Source organism: Moschus berezovskii, chromosome X, assembly GCF_049115385.1.
Source record: "Moschus berezovskii isolate FMDL1 chromosome X, NW_MosBer_1.0, whole genome shotgun sequence".
Classification (NCBI taxonomy): Eukaryota; Metazoa; Chordata; class Mammalia; order Artiodactyla; family Moschidae; genus Moschus; species Moschus berezovskii.
In genome coordinates this window covers 67434818-67453249 of record NC_142488.1, presented here as the reverse complement: position 1 = coordinate 67453249, position 18432 = coordinate 67434818, and the positions used below count along the sequence as shown (strand labels likewise).

At 37.2% G+C, this 18432-nt stretch overlaps 1 protein-coding gene across 4 annotated transcripts in view; it reads right to left on the bottom strand.

Moving 5' to 3' along the window:
- The window catches only part of ATP7A (ATPase copper transporting alpha), a 142277-nt gene that overhangs the window by 22541 nt on the left and 101304 nt on the right, over positions 1-18432 (bottom strand). For all 4 annotated transcript variants that reach the window (XM_088833761.1, XM_055393800.2, XM_055393801.2 and 1 more), the window contains 9 exons: positions 13178-13339; positions 11411-11487; positions 10987-11212; positions 9536-9769; positions 8167-8258; positions 6233-6360; positions 5075-5229; positions 4727-4861; positions 1084-1278 (listed from right to left, as the gene is read on the bottom strand). In XM_088833761.1, coding sequence (XP_088689887.1) covers positions 1084-1278; positions 4727-4861; positions 5075-5229; positions 6233-6360; positions 8167-8258; positions 9536-9769; positions 10987-11212; positions 11411-11487; positions 13178-13339 — 1404 coding nt within the window. The remainder of the gene's footprint in view (positions 1-1083; positions 1279-4726; positions 4862-5074; positions 5230-6232; positions 6361-8166; positions 8259-9535; positions 9770-10986; positions 11213-11410; positions 11488-13177; positions 13340-18432) is intronic.

The following is an 18432-nucleotide window of genomic DNA, read 5'->3' as shown; positions in this document are numbered from 1 at the left end:
TCTCTGGTGATGCCCATGTGTAGAGTCTTGTCTTGTGTTGTTGAAAGAGGGTGTCTGCTACGACCAGTGCGTTCTCTTGGCAAAACTCTCTATTAGACTTTACCCTGCTTCATTCTGTACTCCAAGGCTAAATATGCTGGTTACTTGAAACGAGATATGACAACTAAATACAAAGTATGATTCCAGACAAAAGAAAAAATAACTATAAAGGATTATGGAGTCAACTGAGAAACTGGAATATAGACAATAGATTAGACAACAGTATTTTATCACTATCAACTTCTTGATTTTGATCTTTGTACTATGTTTATGTAAAAGACTGTTCTTGTTCTTAGGAAAGGAGCCTGATATCTTCAGTAAAGGGTATGTGAGATTTCTTTATACTATTCTACAAATTTTAAGTTTGAAATTATATCAAAATTTAAAATTACTATAAAAATTAGTAACCTGTATTCACTGGCTAGATGAAGTCCCAAATCTGTTCTAAGTTGTGTTCTGTGTTTAGTACATGCATGTGTATATAATTTATATCCTCATAATAAGAATATACTAGAAAGAACATGGTTTTAGCTGAAGTCAAGTGGCTTTGATTGAGATTGTAATGGAAATTCTAACATGAGAGAGATCAGGGACAGGATTATATATTCCTGAAATCATAGTTGCAAACTGTCAGCTGGTGGCAGCAAAGATGAAAGTAAAGGCAAGCACTATCAAATGTTGAACAGCACAAACATGGAGTCACACACAAATAGGTGAGAAGCCTGACAGACCTAGGCAAATTGCCTCAGCAACTATCTATGATATCTTCCTGCCCTAAAGACCAGTCTAGAATGAGTTGGGAGCAGACTCCAGGTTTTCCACGCAAGGGTATACTCTAAAGAGAGTGGGTCTGGAGATGAGATCTTATATTCTCTGCCAATTCAGAGCAGAACCAAAATAACACCTTTCCTACCTCCACCCTCAGGAAAATGCCAGAAGTTCAGCTTATGGGCAATGTAGAAATAATTTAAGACTCTTGTTTTTCAGTAGGGGTGCTATTGCCAGTTTGGACGAGACAACTCTTAGTTCTAGGGACTATCTTACCTTATGAGCCATCTCCAATGGCTCACCACCTTTGATTAGTATGCCATTTTGAGCACCTACTCCTGTACCCACCATCACAGCAGTTGGAGTGGCCAGTCCCAGTGAACAGGGGCATGCAATGCACAGAACTGTGATAGAGGCTTGGAAAGCAAAGCGTATTATTGTTTCTGTTCGGGAGATACTTCTGTTGTAGCCCTTGAGAAGAAACATATGAATTTTGATTACTGATTTAGAGCTGAATAAAACAAAAAGAACAAAGCTTAACTCTAAATAAAACCACAATTCTGGAGTAACACATAATCCTACTTAGCTATCAACATATATTTTAATTACTAGTAAGAAAACACATTTTTTCTTTTATGAATATAAATAATTGTTGACATAACTGTAAACAAGTTACAGTTCTAAAATTCAAGATTTCAATTTTGCTGATTCCAGAGTTACACACTATGGAGTGAATATAAAAAACAAGAAAAGTAAACTTCTCCACTCCCCATATTGAGAATAAGTGTTTTTATTAGGGACTTTCAGAAATAGCTGCAAACATGGGACCTGTCAGCAAATCTGACCCAAAACAAAAATAATTCTGTCCTTTTGTATACTAAGACCATAAAACTGTCTTTCACACTATTCTTTGAAGACAATGAAAAAAATCACTCAGTTTGCAAAGGTTGCTTAATTACATCTCAATAAAATTCTTTTGGACAAAGCAATGTTAATAAGTTTATCTGGTAGTATAGCTCTTACTGACATTGAGTATGTGCTTCCATGAGTAAAAATGATTTATAGTATTATGAGAAATCTCCTAAGACCCTCTGAACTCATGAGAAAAATTCCTGAAGATGACACATTCCAAAATACTTCCCAGCAATCCTCTTGTTTAGTGAGTATTTAACCAATGGGTGGTGGTTTCGTCACTAAGTCATGTCCAACCCTTGCGACCCCATGGACAGAGGAGTCTGACAGGCTACAGTCCATGGGATTCTCCAGGCAAGAATACTGTAGTGGGTTGCCATTGCCCTCTCCAATTTAACCAATATGAATCATTTCAAGAAACTTTTTAATATTATACTAATGATCACATCATGGAATAGATGTTCCGATTCTACCTGTTCTTTAACTGAAGGGACAAACACTTATGAAACAATGTATATATAGCATGGCATTTTTTAAAGAAAAAAATACAACAAAGATCTCCTTAGTAATAATGGTTTCACAGTGCTGTATTCTTATTAAGTTCTCAAATACTTAAACTAAGTGATCATCTAAGAGTTATAGAGAGAGAAGTAGAAGGGATTTTCATAGACATCTAAGCTTATGCTTTCATATATGTCTTAAATGTATACACTAGTTCCAATCCTGAAATTTAGGTACTATTATCACTATGTTACAGATGACAAAACTGAAGATAAGAGAAGTTAAGTGAATTGAAGGCTATATCACTAACATGAGGCACAGTCCAGGTTTACTATACCACTTTAAGACACCATACCATAGAGACTATCATAGACTTTGAGAGAAGCAGACATTAATATTACCTTATATTTATAAAGAGTTCAATAAATTACAAAGAGTTTCTAATATATCATTTAACTTTTACAACTGAAAGTTATGTTGGATGAGTATTATTAAAATTTCACTTGAGAAAACTGAAGCTCAAAGAGAAATTAAATTGATCTTACATCACACTGATTGTGACAGAGCTGAGATTTCAAGGTTTTCCTCAATATATCCATAGTCCTTTGTGAAAGCAAAATCATGCAAGGATTGAGATATGTATAAAATGTGAAAGGTCAGTATAGGCATCGATTGAGCTCAGTCGTGTCCGACTCTTTACAACCCTATGGACTGCAGCATGCCAGGCTTCCCTGTCCATCATCATCTCCTGGAGCTTGCTCAAACTCATGTCCATTGAGTCGGTGATGCCATCCAACCATCTCATCCTCTGTCGTCCCCTTCTCCTCCTGCCTTCAATCTTTTCCAGCATCAGGGTCTTTTCCAATGAGTCAGTTCTTCGCATCAGGTGGCCAAAGTATTGGAGCTTCAGCTTCAGCATCAGTCCTTCCAATGAATATTCAGGACTGATTTCCTTTAGGATGTACTGATTGGATCTCCTAGCAGTCCAAGAGACTCCCAAGACTCTTCTCCAACACCACAGTTCAAAAGCACCAGTTCTTCAACACTCAGCTTTCTTTATGGTCCAACTCTCACATACATACATGACTACTGGAAAAACCACAGCTTTGATTAGACAGACCTTTGTTGGCAAAGTAATGTCTCTTCTTTTTAATATGCTGTCTAGGTTGGTCATAGCTTTTCTTCCAAGGTGCAAGCGTCTTTTAATTTCATGGGTGCAATCACCATCTGCAGTGATTTTTGAGCCCAAGAAAAGTCTGTCACTGTTTCCACTGTTTCCCCATCTATTAGCCATGAAGTGATGGGACCAGATGCCATGATCTTCACTTTTTGAATGTTGAGTTTTAAGCCAGCTTTTCCCATTCTCCTCTTTCACTTTCATCAAAAGGCTCTTTAGTTCTTCTTCGCTTTCTGCCATAAGGGTGGTGTCATCTGCCTATCTGAGGTTACTGATAATGATATCAATAACCTCATTATAGGAATACCTCAGAGATACTGTGGGTTCAGTTTCGAACCACCAAAATAAAGTGAGTCAGAAGAATTTTGAATTCCCAAAGAAGGTAAAAGTTATGTTTATACTATACTATACACTGTGTGTGTGTGTTTGTTTTAGCCACTCAGTCGTGTCTGATTCTGTGACCCCATGACAGTAGCTCACCAGGCTCTTCTGTCCATGGAATTCTCCAGTCAAGAATAGTGTAGTGGGTTGCCATTCCCTTCTCCAGGGGATCTTCCTTACCCAGGGATCAAACCCGGGTCTCCTGCATTTCAGGCAGATTCTTTACCAACTGAGCCACCAGGGAAGCCCATACTGTACAGTATACTGTGGTCTATTAAGTATGAAATATCATTATATCTAAAGAAATATGTCTGGTGTCGGTTTAGTCACTAAGTCATATCCGACTCTTGCTGCTGCTGCTGCTAAGTCGCTTCAGTCGTGTCCGACTCTTGAGACCCCATAAACTATAGCCCACCAGGCTCCTGTGTCTATAGGATTTTCCAGGCAAGAATACTAGAGTGGGTTGCCATTTCCTTCTCCAAGGGATCTTCCTGACCCAGGGATTGAACTCAGGTCTGCTGCACTGCAGGCAGTTTCTTTACCAACTGAACTACCAGGGAAGCCCAAAAAAGGCCAAATAAATATGTATATATCTTATTTTAAAAGTAATGCTGTCGTAAAAATGGCATCAAGAGACTTGTTTGACCCAGGGTTGACACAAACCTTCAATTTGTAAAAAACACAATATCTACAAAGCTCAATAAAGCAAAATGCACTAAAACAAGGTATGTCTGTACTTGCTTTTGGAAAATCACAAGTTATAATGAAAAAAATCTTTCCAAAAGGAAATCCTTTATGTCTACAGAAATGCAAATGTTATTATCAGCTTCTCACTCCAGTCTGTTAAAGATACCAGTAATTATTAAAGTTATTTTCAAATTAATTACTTATGCAAAAGATTCACAAACTGTTTTATATATGATAAAGAGATGTTTATAAGTCACTCACGGGAAAGTAGGTTTCCACAATTTCAAAATTCAGAAATCCAATTATAATCCAAACCAAAAGGGTAGCAATGGAAACAATAACAATAAAAGGAACAAAGTAGCCACTGAGTTTGTCTGCAAACTGCTGGATAGGAGCCTAAAATTAAAAAATAATAATAATGATATGTATGTGAAAGTCTCTTGTTTTAATAATGAATACAGAGTATATGTAGTATTGAGCAGAAATATTTTAATAAACTCCATATTAATACAACTGGAATTAAACAAAGGAATCTATCAAAACTAGACCAAGATTTATACAGAGTGGGCTTTAATGAAAATACTTTCTGTTTCTAGGTAGTTAAGTTACCTTTGATGTTTGTGCCTCCTCTACAAGTTTTACAATCTGAGAAAGGGTAGTGTCCGCTCCAACATGGGTTGCACGGATAAGGAGTGACCCATTCTGGTTAATGGAACCAGCAATCACTGTGCTTCCAGATTTCTTTGCCACAGGCATTGCCTCTCCTATGTAAGGAAAAAAGATAGATTTAGGGAGCATAAGTAAATACTGTCTTGAAATACACCATTATTTGTTGATTATCAAAAAATCATCTAGAAAGGAGATTCTTCCTTCATGCAACAGAATTTGGACAAACACCTAGGTGAAAACTGCCTGACTTTTTCCTTATGCCAGTTCTGGGCCAAACCCCAGGGATATATATCTTAAACTAGAAAAACCTAATGTGCTACCTCTTTTGGTAGGTACTTTTGGAACTCCACACTAGTCTTAGATCATTGTTTCTCAACCTGTTCCCAAGGAGCATCTATAAATGTAAGAGAGTTCTTGTATGTAATAACTATGGATGGGGCACAGGGTATTGCTACTCCAAACTAGTGGGTCAGGATCAGGGATACTAAATGTACCATAATGTACCGGATAGTCAGACAGAACTAAAAACTGTCCCATCCAAATGAGCAATAGCACCCCTACTGAGAAATGAAGAATCCTAAATTATTTTCACACGCAGTTAATAAGCTGAGCCTCTTCTGGTACTATGATAAGGATTGAGGTAGGAAAGGTGTTAGTTTGGTTCTACTTTGGATTGGCCTTAGTTATCTAAGATCTCTAAAACTACTACAGGTCTATTCTCTTTAGAGCTGACACTGATGTTGAAAACCTGGAATCCTATCCCAGCTAAGACTAGATGGGTCTTTAGGGCAGGAACTCAGGAAGATTTGCCAAAGTCTATTGGGCTCTACAGCAGGATATGACAACTTTTTCTAGTTATGATACATTCTAGTAATTAACAATTCTCAGTGAAAAAGAGCCTTCAGTAGCGTAAGTAAAATCACAAAGTAAATCTGCAGAAATTGATTTAATATGGTCTTTTTAGAACTCATATTCTCTATGCTTATAATTTATTCAATCCACAGTTTCTATGAAAAGCTCTTCACCTTTCATGCCTATTTTTAATTAATACTTTGGATTCACTTCACCTTCATGTCATGATCCTCTGAAAGAACATACCTGTGATGAGGGACTCATCTACCATAGAATGTCCTTCAATAACACGTCCATCCACTGGAAATTTGCCTCCTGGAACCACTTTAATAATGTCTCCACGTTGTACTAGTTCCACATCCACTTGTTCTTCACTACATATGAGTTAAAATAAAAAGCACTATGAAAATCTGCTTCTCCCTCTGATCTTTCCATGCAAGCTTTATAGTTCACATCATGCTTGTGGCCCCATTAACTGCTACCAATGGAAGTTAGAACCGACACTTAAGTTAGGAACTACAATGTCAGTCAGTCCTTTTCATTGTTGGGGAATAGCTCAGTACCTGGCACAAAGTAGCACTCAAAATATTTGTTGAATAGTCATTGAACAAATACATGAAAGCTTTAGAAATAAAGTAATAGGTTTTATTTAACAAAAAAACTTTACACAATTTCACAAAGACAGAAATGAGAAATACAAAAGAATGAAATCTAATCAAGTCTTTAGCTCTAACTTTCAGTTTACAGGTAATATAGGAGTTATAGAACAAGTTAAATGATTCCAGAAGGAAACAGAGACAATGGACTGTGGGATATTTTCAGGGACAACTGATGGATGTTTCTTTAACAAGTTAAATGTACGGAGAGAGGAGGGGCATCAAGAAATCAGGGAGGGAGAACTGGAGAGAGGAGTTGTTCTAGATTAAAACAAACATGTCAGGAGAAAGACAAATACTGTATGATGTGTGTGCGTGTGTGTATGTGTTCAGTTGTGTTTTGATTCTTTGTGACCCTATGGCCTGTAGCTTGCCAGGCTCCTCTGTGCATGGGATTCTCTGGACAAGAATACTGGAGTAGGTAGCCATTTCTTTCTCCAGGGGATCTTCCTGACCTAGGGATCAAACCCACATTTGTACTGGCTGTGCTGTGCTTATTCACTCAGTCATGCCCAACTCCCTGTGATCTTTACCACTGCACCACAAGTTCTCATACTGTATGATATCACTTATTATATATGTGGAATCTAAAAAATACAACAAACTAGTGAATATAATAAAAAAGAATCAGAGCCATGGATACAGAGAACAAACTAGGGGTTATCAGTGGGGAGAGGGAAGGATGAAGAGCAACACGGGTAAGGGATAAGAGGTACAAACTACAAGGTACAAAAAAACCTACAATATGGGGAATATAGCCAGTATTTTATACTAACTACAAATGGGGTATATAAGCTTTTAAATTGTGAATCACTATACTATATACTTGCAACACATAATATCATACATCAACTATAACTCAATTAAAAATAAAAAAATGCATGTTAGTCAAATGCAATAACACATGGACTTTGAATTCCATTTTAAACAAAGAAACTCAAAACATTTTGGAGACAACAGGAGAAATGTTAATAAAGACTGTGTATTAGACCATATTAAAGAATTACTGTTCATTTTCTTAGATGAAATATGGTATTATGATTATATAAGAATATGTCTTTTTTTAAAGATACAACAGGAATATTGGCAGTAAAACCATATGACTGGGATTTACTTTAAAATTCTACTACAACAAAAGAATGATAGATCATACAGATGAAGTAAAGTGTGGCAAAATGTGAATAATTGTTAAATCTTGGAGAAAGATTATGTGGGTTCATTATACCCTTCTCTCTGGTGTGTGCTCAATCACCAAGTCATGTTGGACTTTTTGCGATTCCATGGATCATAGCCCACCATGCTCCTATGTCCATGGAATTTTCCAGGCAAGAATAGTGGAGTGGGTTGCCATTTCCTACTCCAGCGGACCTTCCCAACCCAGGGATAGAACCCATGTCTCCTTCATTGCAGGCGGATTCTTTACCACTGAGCCACCAGTGAAGCCCCACCCTTCTCTCTACTTCTGTGCATATTCAATATCTTTCCTAAAAGTTAAAAAAGAGGAGGAATAATGAAGGTATATACCTCAAGAGGATATTATCAGAGTCAAGAGTTACAATAGTTGCTTCTGTAGCTTGTAGTGAAATTAGTTTGGCAAGAGCCTCTGATGTTTTGCCCTATAAATTAAAACACACATGTAAACAATGCCAAGGAAGAAAAAGAAGTCTTATGTAAAATAAAGACATAATCTTTAACATTTACCTAAGAGACCACCTTAGGAATGTTAATTAGTTCATATCAGAAGATGTCTGACTTTGAAAATAAAAAGTACACAAGATATAAAATATATTATTAGGTATAATTCATAAAAAATAATGTAAATTAATAAGAAAACATCAGAACCAAATAGGTACAGAGGCAAAGGACATAAATAAGCAATTCACTTAAGAAGAAATATAATACCTGATGTGTAGAATAATGTTTATTCCTGACACTAACAGAAGAAATGAAAAGCAGAGCAACTCTATGATACCATTTAATACCTACTAACTTGGCAAAAATTTAGATAGAAATTTGTGCTGATGAAGTTGTAGTAAAACTACTTACATACTCTTGATGGCAAAAATTGTTAAGATTAATAGCATGAGCCATAGAAAAATTTATGTCCTTTAACCATATCTTTTATAATTTATTCTAAGATATTAATTCAACAGAAATAACTATTAAACATGAATATGTTTAACGCAGGATTATCTAAAATTAAACACTGGAAACAATCTAACTTAGAACAAAAGCAGAATGGTTTAGTAAATTATAGCACAAAGACTTGAGAGAGTATTATTTAGAAATACTGAAAAATTATCTAGACTGCAAAAATAGGGGGAAAACGTTAAAATGTTAAGGATACAAAGTGGTATATATACCGTATTTGCCACTCTGTAAAATATAAATGAATATGGTATAGGATTGGAAAGTTATTTCCATGATAGGATGGGACTGTGGGTGATTTTTTTTCCATTGTTATTTTAAATCTTGTGGTCACATCAATTTTTCCATTAATAATGTGATGTAAGTATAATGTGCTTGTGCTGTGCTTGTGTTTAGTTTGCTCAGTCATGTCCAACTCTTTCAACCCTTTGGACTGTAGCCCATCAGGCTCTTCTGTCCATGGGATTTCCCAGGCAAGAATACTGGAGTAGGTTGCTGTACCCTCCTGCAGGGGATCTTCCTGACCCAGCGATCAAACCATTGGCAGGCAGATTCTTTACCACTGACCCACCAGGAAGCCCTCCAGAGGAATACTTAACCTAAAATACTGCTAAAATAAGAATATTTCTTTTAGTACATGGTTAACAACATAAATCAATGTATATTTCCAATAATTGATCTAGAAAATATTATAGTCATTTACCTACCCAAGATTTTTAACAAATGTCACCCTTTGTTACTTTACCTTTGCTACATGTTCCAGCCACCGGCCTAGTGCAATAAACACAAACAGCATAGGAGGTGTGTCAAAGAAAGTAACAGGGTTCACTTTGGCTCTCTCATACATTGCAACCAGAAGAATAACCAAAGAGTAAGCAAATGCAATGGTTGTTGCCAGCACAATCAATACATCCATATTTGCAGTTTTATGCTTCAGTGCTTTGTAGGCCTGAATATAGAAGTGCCAGCCTCCAAAAAACTGTAATACAGAAACAGTGATCAGTGCTTTTTTTAAAAAAAGCTGACATTCACGTTTATACCTCAATAACTAAGATAAAGTATCAATGTTAACTTCCTTCGGCTTTTATCTATCCATAAACAACTAAGGAGAATTTGTTTTTTTAGCCACACCACGTGGCTTGTGGGAACCTTAGTTCCCCCATCAGGGATGGAACCCAGGCCATGGAGAAATCCCCCTAGAACTTTTTTAAAGCTGAAACAAAAGTGTTTGTAGTTTAGCAGATACATGTGTGTAGGGATTCAAATTGCTGTAAAACCTTTGGCAGCCATCCTCTATGATTCAATGAATATTCTATAATATAAAGAAAGTCAAATGATTCTTGGATTTTTCTTTTGAAGCTAGCAAAAACAAGAACCAGGGAAAGAATTACATTCTTTGACAATGATTTTTTATATAAAACTCGCCTTCTTCTTTTCAAAATTCAACCTGAATGGTACATCACAAGCTACTGGATCTGTCCACTGTTTTCATTAGAATACATAACTGAAAAGCTTATTTTTCATCAGTTAGAGAAACATACTGCTGCTGTGGCTGCTGCTAAGTCACTTTAGTCGTGTCCGACTGTGTGCGACCCCAGAGACAGCAGCCCACCAGGCTCCTCCTGGGGTTCTCCAGGCAATGTTTTAAAAATCATTATTGTTTTTTATGAGGATCAGAAAAAGGAATAAATCTATTAGAAGTGTTCCACAGAAAAAATTTATCTGAAAAGAAGAGCTGAAAACGTACCGAGAATAATGAACTTAAGTGCCATGGAGAAATAATAAAAATAATGTCACTGTTATGATATTTAATAGAATAAATAAATAATAAATATGCTAAAATAAAATATATAATATAATTTTGATGAAAATATAAAGAAATAAAATAACATATTTTATTATTATAATAACTTTAAATATGAAGTTGTACAGAGTGGCAGATATGAATGCCAAATTCATATCTAAATATTAATTGAACGCTTATTATTTGCTCTGTCATTAAACAATATCCTTTAGGGATTAAAATGAAATTCATTATCTACTTTAATCCTCAGTTTAAAATTATTTTTGTAAAGCATCCAGCATAAAATGATCATACTCCTGGCCAGGATTTGTCATACAATTGAAAATAGCCTCACCTACTAGTTTTGACTAGTTTTCATTATTAACAAATATACTTGCTAACATTTCACTTGCCTGTACAGGAACACACAATAAAAAAGATAGCAAATTCATAATGGACAATCCTGGCAGGATCTGGCGCTCCAGGAACATAGAAGAATGAATGCTGATCATTTCTTCTTGGCTCATGTTCTGATTATGGTGAAGATTTGCAAGATGGTGGTCCATAACCATCATATATATCATCAGTCCCATTACAGGTATACAGAAAAACAGGCTCACAAGAAAGGCCCTTCGCCATCTAATATAGAAAAGAAAGATCATTTGAGCAAACACCTAATGGTTAAAGATTCTGTGTACCACAGTGAAATATAACTTGTGACCAATTCCCACCCAGTGTAAGGATGCTATTGAAAAAATAACTGACATGCTAACAGTATGTTAAATTTGTAAACATAAATCAAAATCTGTTTTTTATTGACACTCCAAAAGTACTTACTGTCTTATTTCTCGTTTATGGTCTAGGTGGCTTGCTGACCGGTCCTTTTTGACCAAAGAAGCTTCAAAACCCAAGCTCTAAGGAAATTCATGAGAAAACAATTATTTCTCTGAATGTATAAACATTATGTACAGAAATTTTAAGCTGTGGTATTGTCATTAAGAAAAATTCAAGTGCAAATCACTATGGAGAATATAAAGACGAAGATGTGCTTCCTTCTCTTGCATGCTCAGTCGTGTCTGACTGTTTTGACACCTCAGACTGTAGCCACCAGGCTCCTCTGTCCATGGAACTCTTCAGGCCAGAATACTGGAGTGGGTTGCATTTCCTTCTCTATTCCTTCTCTTAATTATCTTTGTTTCTAGCCTTTCATCAAAGAAATAAATGTTTCCTCAATTCTAGTTAATACCTATCTTACTATTCTCAAACTAATGATTTAATTCAAGTGTAGTTGTCCTCAGTAGAGGTTCCTCTATCAAGAAGTAAACTAAAGCCTCTAATAAGTAATTCTTGAAAAAAAGCGGAAATCTGTTGCTTGGTCAAGCTGACAGACTATATGATGATCTAATAATGACAGAATTCAGCAGTAAAATCATAAATCTTACACTTGGACAAGCATCTACTAGTACTGATGTATATTAATCAGTTTATTTTTACTTTTAGTTTTGACATCTATCTATCCATCCATGCATCCCCGAGAGCACAGAAAACTGAATGATAGGCCATAAAAGTTAGCACCATGCTAAACATATTATTCAAGGCTTTGCATATGTAGTCTTTACTCTTGTTCTAGCAGGAATAAATAACAAGAATGAAAATTTTCCTCAATAAAATATTGAAAGAAAATTATACCTAAATAAGATTCATATGAACATAGACCATAATATACACTATATTTTCAGCTGCTAGGGAAAATGCTGCCTTATATTTCTTGACAGTGTAGCACAAAGAAAAGAGCAAGCATGAACACTGGAGTCAGGAAGATTAGGCTCAAATCCCTAGCATGACACTTACTAGCTTATGTTACTTTGGGGAAATAACTTAACATCTCATAACCTGAGTTTCCTCACCTACAAAGTGAAGACAACAGTACTGTTGTGAGAATTAAATCAAGAGCTGAAGCTTTGCAATTTGCATAACTGGCACATAGAAGATACTTGATAATGCTAGTTTCACAAATATGTTAATGGTACTACTGTCCACATTAACAGGATCTTATCTAAATGATTAATATGCTTTTTAGGTCATTAGAACAACAATACAACACCACACTGAAACAATACATGTTATACTTCACATGTATTACCATTTATGAGTTACTGAAGAATACAGGATGAATTTGTCACAATGAAAAAGGTTTGGTCTTTTATATTTCTTATTTTAACTAAGGTATCATTTGCTTTGACCTAACAAACAATATAGCATCTAGCAGGATGTTTCACTTTTGTAATGATTAATATGAATTTTACTCAGAAGAAATCACACTTTACTTATATTTTCTAAACATTTTATATGACCTGAGGTTCTACTTCAAGTCCAATCCTGATTAATACTATCAATGTGCCTTTAGCTAATTCCTCCTGACAAAGTCCAAAAACTAAAAAATAAAATGGTAACACATGCTTATTAAATTTTGAGACAATTATTACCTATAAACAAAGGAATCAGATTTTTTTCATCATTTCTTTCTGATAAAAACCAGAAGTGATCTGAGGGAGTGCTGACTGGATAGGTAAGAACATAAAAATTCAAAGTCTTGGCACTTACTTCAATTGTATGAATAATATCTCTGGGACCAATAATTTCCGGATCATATTTAATATGTGCTTTGTTGGTTGCCAGGGCCACAGAGCAGTAGAAGATCCCTCTGAGTTTTGTGAGGGTAGACTCTATTTTATGGACACAGGAGGCACATGTCATTCCTCTCACCTGTTAAAGACAAAGTAATGCACTTATTTCCCTCCATTAAACATGTTATTACTTTAAACTGAAAGAACTCCTGTAACACGGCATTAACACACAAAATCTTATCTGCACTATTAATATGCTTTAGATACGACAATTAGGTCACTGCTTTTATATCACATTGAACAAAGATATGGTCCCAGCTACAAAAAGTTAAGGCTTCCCAGGTGGCACTAGTGGTAAAAGAACCTGGTTGCCAATGTAGGAGACTAAAAAGATGCAGATATCATCCCTGGGTTGAGAAGATCCCCTGGAAAAGGAAATGGCACCTCATCCAGTATTGTTGCCTGGAGAATCCCATGGACAGAGGAGTCTGGTGGGCTACAGTTCATGGGATCGCAGAGAGTCAGATTGAAATGACTTAGCTAGCAACAGGTTAAACAGAAGAGGATCTCATTAAAAGTCTCCCTCTTCCTGTTACACTCAGTGATAGAGGATTTGACAACTATCACTGTTTCTTGTATTCAGTGCCTTGTTTCCCTCTAAATTTTTCTCACCCTGCTCAGTTCAGCTCAATTCAGTGACTCACTCATGTCCAACTGTTTGAGACCCCATGGACTGCAGCACGCCAGGCTTCCTTGTCCATCACCATCTTTGGGAGCTTATTCAAACTCATGTCCATCAAGTCGGTGATGCCATCCAACCATCACATCCTCTGTCATCCCCTTCTCCTCCTGCCTTCAATCTTTCCCAGCAACAGGGTCTTTTCAAATGAGTCAGTTATTCCCATCAAGTAGTCAAAGAATTGGAGTTTCAGCTTCAGCATCACTCCTGCCAATGAATATTCATAACTGATTTCCTTTGGATGGACTGGTTGGAACTCCCTGCAGTCCAAGGGACTCTCAAAAGTCTTCACCAACACCACAGTTCAAAAGCATCAATTCTTTGGCACTCAGCTTTCTCTATAGAACAACTCTCACATCCACACATGACTATTGGAAAAATCATAGTTTTGACTAGACGGACCTTTGTCGGCAAAGTAATGTCTCTACTTTTTATATGCTGTCTAGGTTGGTCATAGCTTTTCTTCCAAGGAGCAAGTGTCTTTTAATTTCATGGGTGGAGTCACTATCTGCAGTGATTTTGGAGCCCAAGAAAATAAAGTCTCTCACTATTTCCAATGTTTCCCCATCTATTTGCCCTGAAGTGATGGGATCAGATGCCATGATCTTAGTTTTCTGTATGTTGAGTTTTAAGCCAACTTTTTCACTCTACTCTTTCACTTTCAACAAGAGGCTCTTAAGTTCTTCGCTTTCTGCCATAATGGTGGTGTGATCTGCATATCTGAGGTTATTGATATTTCCCCCAGCAATCCTGATTCCAGCTTATGCTTCATCCAGCCCAGCATTTCTGATGATGTACTCTGCATATAAGTTAAATAAGCAGGGTGACAATATACAGCCTTGACGTACTCCTTTTCCTATTTGGAACCAGTCTGTTGTTCCATGTCCAGTTCTAACTGTTGCTTCTTGACCTGCATACAGATTTCTCAGGAGGCACGTTAGGTGGTCTGGTACTCCCATCTCTTTAAGAATTTTCCACAGTTTGTTGTGATCCAAAAAGGCAAAGGCTCTAGTGTAGTCAATGAAGCAGATGCAGATGTTTTTCTTTAATTCTCTTGCTTTATTGATGATTCAACGAATGTTGGCAATTTGATCTCTGGTTGTTATGTCTGTTCTAAATCCAGCTTGAACATCTGGAAGTTCAGGGTTCATATACTGTTGAAGCCTAACTTGGAGAATTTTGAGCATTACTTTGCTAGCGTGTGAGATGAGTGCAATTGTGAGGTAGTCTGAACATTCTTTTGCATTGCCTTTCTCTGGGATTGGAATGAAAACTGATCTTTTCCAGTCCTGTGGCCACTGCTGAGTTTTACAAATTTGCTGGCATATTGAGTGCAGCACTTTCAGGATTTGAAATAGCTCAACTGGAATTCCATCACTTCCACTAGCTTTGTTCGTAGTGATGCTTCCTAAGGCCCACTTGACTTCACATTCCAGTATATCTGGCTCTAGGTGAGTGATCACACCATCGTGATTATCTGGGTCGTGAAGATCTTTTTTGTATAGTTCTTCTGTGTATTCTTGCCACCTCTTCTTAATATCTTCTGCTTCTGTTAGGTCCATACCATTTCTGTCTTTTATAAAGCCCATCTTTGCATGGAATGTTCCCTTGGTATCTCTAATTTTCTTGACGAGATCTCTAGTCTTTCCCATTCTATTATTTTCCTCTATTTCTTTGCACTGATCACTGAGGAAGGCTTTCTTATCTCTCCTTGCTATTCTTTGGAACTCTGCATTCAAATGGGTATATCTTTCCTTTTCTCCTTTGCTTTTTGCTTCCCTTCCTTTCACAGCTATTTGCAAGGCCTCCTCAGACAGCCATTTTGCTTTTTTGCATTTCTTTTTCTTGGGAATGGTCTTGCTCCCTGTCTCCTGTACAATGACATGAACCTCCATCCATAGTTCTTCAGGCACTCTATCAAATCTAGTCTCTTAAATCTATTTCTCACTTCCACTGTATTATCATAAGGGATTTGATTTAGGTCATACCTGCATGGTCTAGTGGTTTTCCCTACTTTCTTCAATTTCAGTCTGAATTTGGCAAAAAGGTGTTCATGATTTGAGCCATAGTCTGCTCCCAGTCTTGTTTTTGGTTACTGTATAGAGCTTCTCCATCTTTGGCTGCAAAGAATATAATCAATCTGATTTTGGTATTGAACATCTGGTGATGCCCATGTGCAGAGTCTTCTTTTGTGTTGTCGGAAGACGGTGCTTGCTATTACCAGTGTGTTTTCTTGGCAAAATTCTATTAGCCTTTGCCCTGCTGCATTTTGTACTCAAAGGCCAAATTTGCCTGATACTCCAGGGTATCTCTTGACTTCCTACTTTTGCATTCCAGTCCCCTATAATGAAAAGGAGACATCTTTTTTTGGTGTCAGTTCTACAAAGTCTTGTAGGTCATCACAGAACTGTTCAACTTCAGCTTCTTCAGCATTAGTGGTTGGGGCAGAGACTTGGATTACTGTGGTATTGAATGGTTTGCCTTGGAAATGAACAGAGTTCATTCTATCGTTTTTGAGATTGCATCCAAGTACTGCATTTCCCTGGTGGCACAGAGGGTAAAGCATCTGCCTGCGATGAGGGAGACCTGGGTTCAATCCCTGGGTCAGGAAGATCCCCTGGAGAAGGAAATGGCAACCCACTCCAGTATTCTTGCCTGCAGAATCCCATGGACGGAGGACCCTGGTAGGTTACAGTCCATGGGGTCACAAAGAGTTGGACATGACTGAGCGACTTCACTTTCTTTTCTTTCACTGCATTTCGGACTCGTGTTGATTATGAGGGCTACTCCATTTCTTCTAAGGGATTCTTGCCCACAGTAGTAGATATAATCTGAGTTTTATTAACCCATTTCAGTCCATTTTAGTTCGCTGATTCCTAAAATGTCGATGATCACTCTTGCCATCTCCTGTTTGACCACTTCCAATTTACCTTGATTCATGGACCTTACATTCCAGGTTCCTATGCAGTATTGTTCTTTACAGCATCAGAATTTACTTCCATCACCAGTCACAATCGTAATAGGGTGTTATTTTTGTTTTGGCTCTGTCTCTTCATTCTTTCTGGAGTTATTTCTCCACTCTTCTCTAGTAGCATATTGGGCACCTACAGGCCTGGGAAGTTCATCTTTCTGTTTCCTATCCTTTTGCCTTTTCATACTGTTCATGGGGTTCTCAAGGCAACAATACTGAAGTGGTTTGCCATTTCCTTCTCCAGTGGACCACCCTGCTAAAGCATATGTATGAATGTAGATATGTATGTACATATATATGTATGTATGTTCATATATATTCTTTAGTATTACCTCTAGTGAAGGTTGTTGTTGTTGCTGCTGCTGCTAAGTCGCTTCAGTCGTGTCTGACTCTGTGCGACCCCACAGACGGCAGACCACCAGGCTCCACTGTCCCTGGGATTCTCCGGGCAAGAACACTGAAATGGTTTGCCATTTCCTTCTCCACTAGTGAAGGTTAATAAATGACAAAAGTGTTCTACCTTTGTCCCAAAATGTATTTTGCCCTATGTCTTGAGTAAAGTTATACTTCATTTACACATAAATTCTACAGTGGAAGGGCAGGACTTCTGGAATGACCGTGCAAGGAGTTCAGCAAATCCCTGCCCCAAATGGCAATGATTAAACTGCAAAAGTTTAATCATTGGACAAAAGTTTCAAAAACCAACCACTAAAATATTATGAGAATTAACCAAAAGGAGTATACAACAACTTCAGTTCAGTTCAGTTCAGTCGCTCAGTCGTGTCCGACTCTTTGCGATCCCATGAATCACAGCACGCCAGGCCTCCCTGTCCATCACCAACTCCCGGAGTTCACTCAAACTCATGTCCATCGAGTCGGTGATGCCATCCAGCCATCTCATTCTCTGTCATCCCCTTCTCCTCCCACCCCCAATCCTTCCCAGCATCAGAGTCTTTTCCAGTGAGTCAACTCGTCGCATGAGGTGGCCAAAGTATTGGAGTTTACAACAACTTACAAAGTATTTATTCAAGAATATCTACTAAAAGAAAACCATCAATAGTAGAGGAAGGATTTCTGAAAATTCTCCCGTCCCTAAAAGCAATGAGAAAATCTGAAAAAGTTGTCAGCACCAAGTATTTCAGAAAAGTTAGAAAGTTGGTGGGAATGAAAATTGCTGCAGCCACTATGGAAAACAGGATGGATCTTCCTAAAAACTAAAAATACAACTACCATATGATCCAGCAATTCCACTTTAGGGTACAAATGCAAAGAAAGCAAGAACACTAGTTCACAAAGATACATGTATCTCAATGTTCATAGCAGCATTATTTACAATAGCCAAGATATGGAAGCAACCTAAGTTCCATCAATAGACGAATGGATGAAGAAGATGTTGTATGTATGTATATGTGTATATATATACACACACAGGGGAATACTACTCAACCACAAAAAAAATGAAAATTTGCCATTTGCAAAAGCATGAATGGAGTTGAAGGATATCATGCTTAGCAAAATAAGT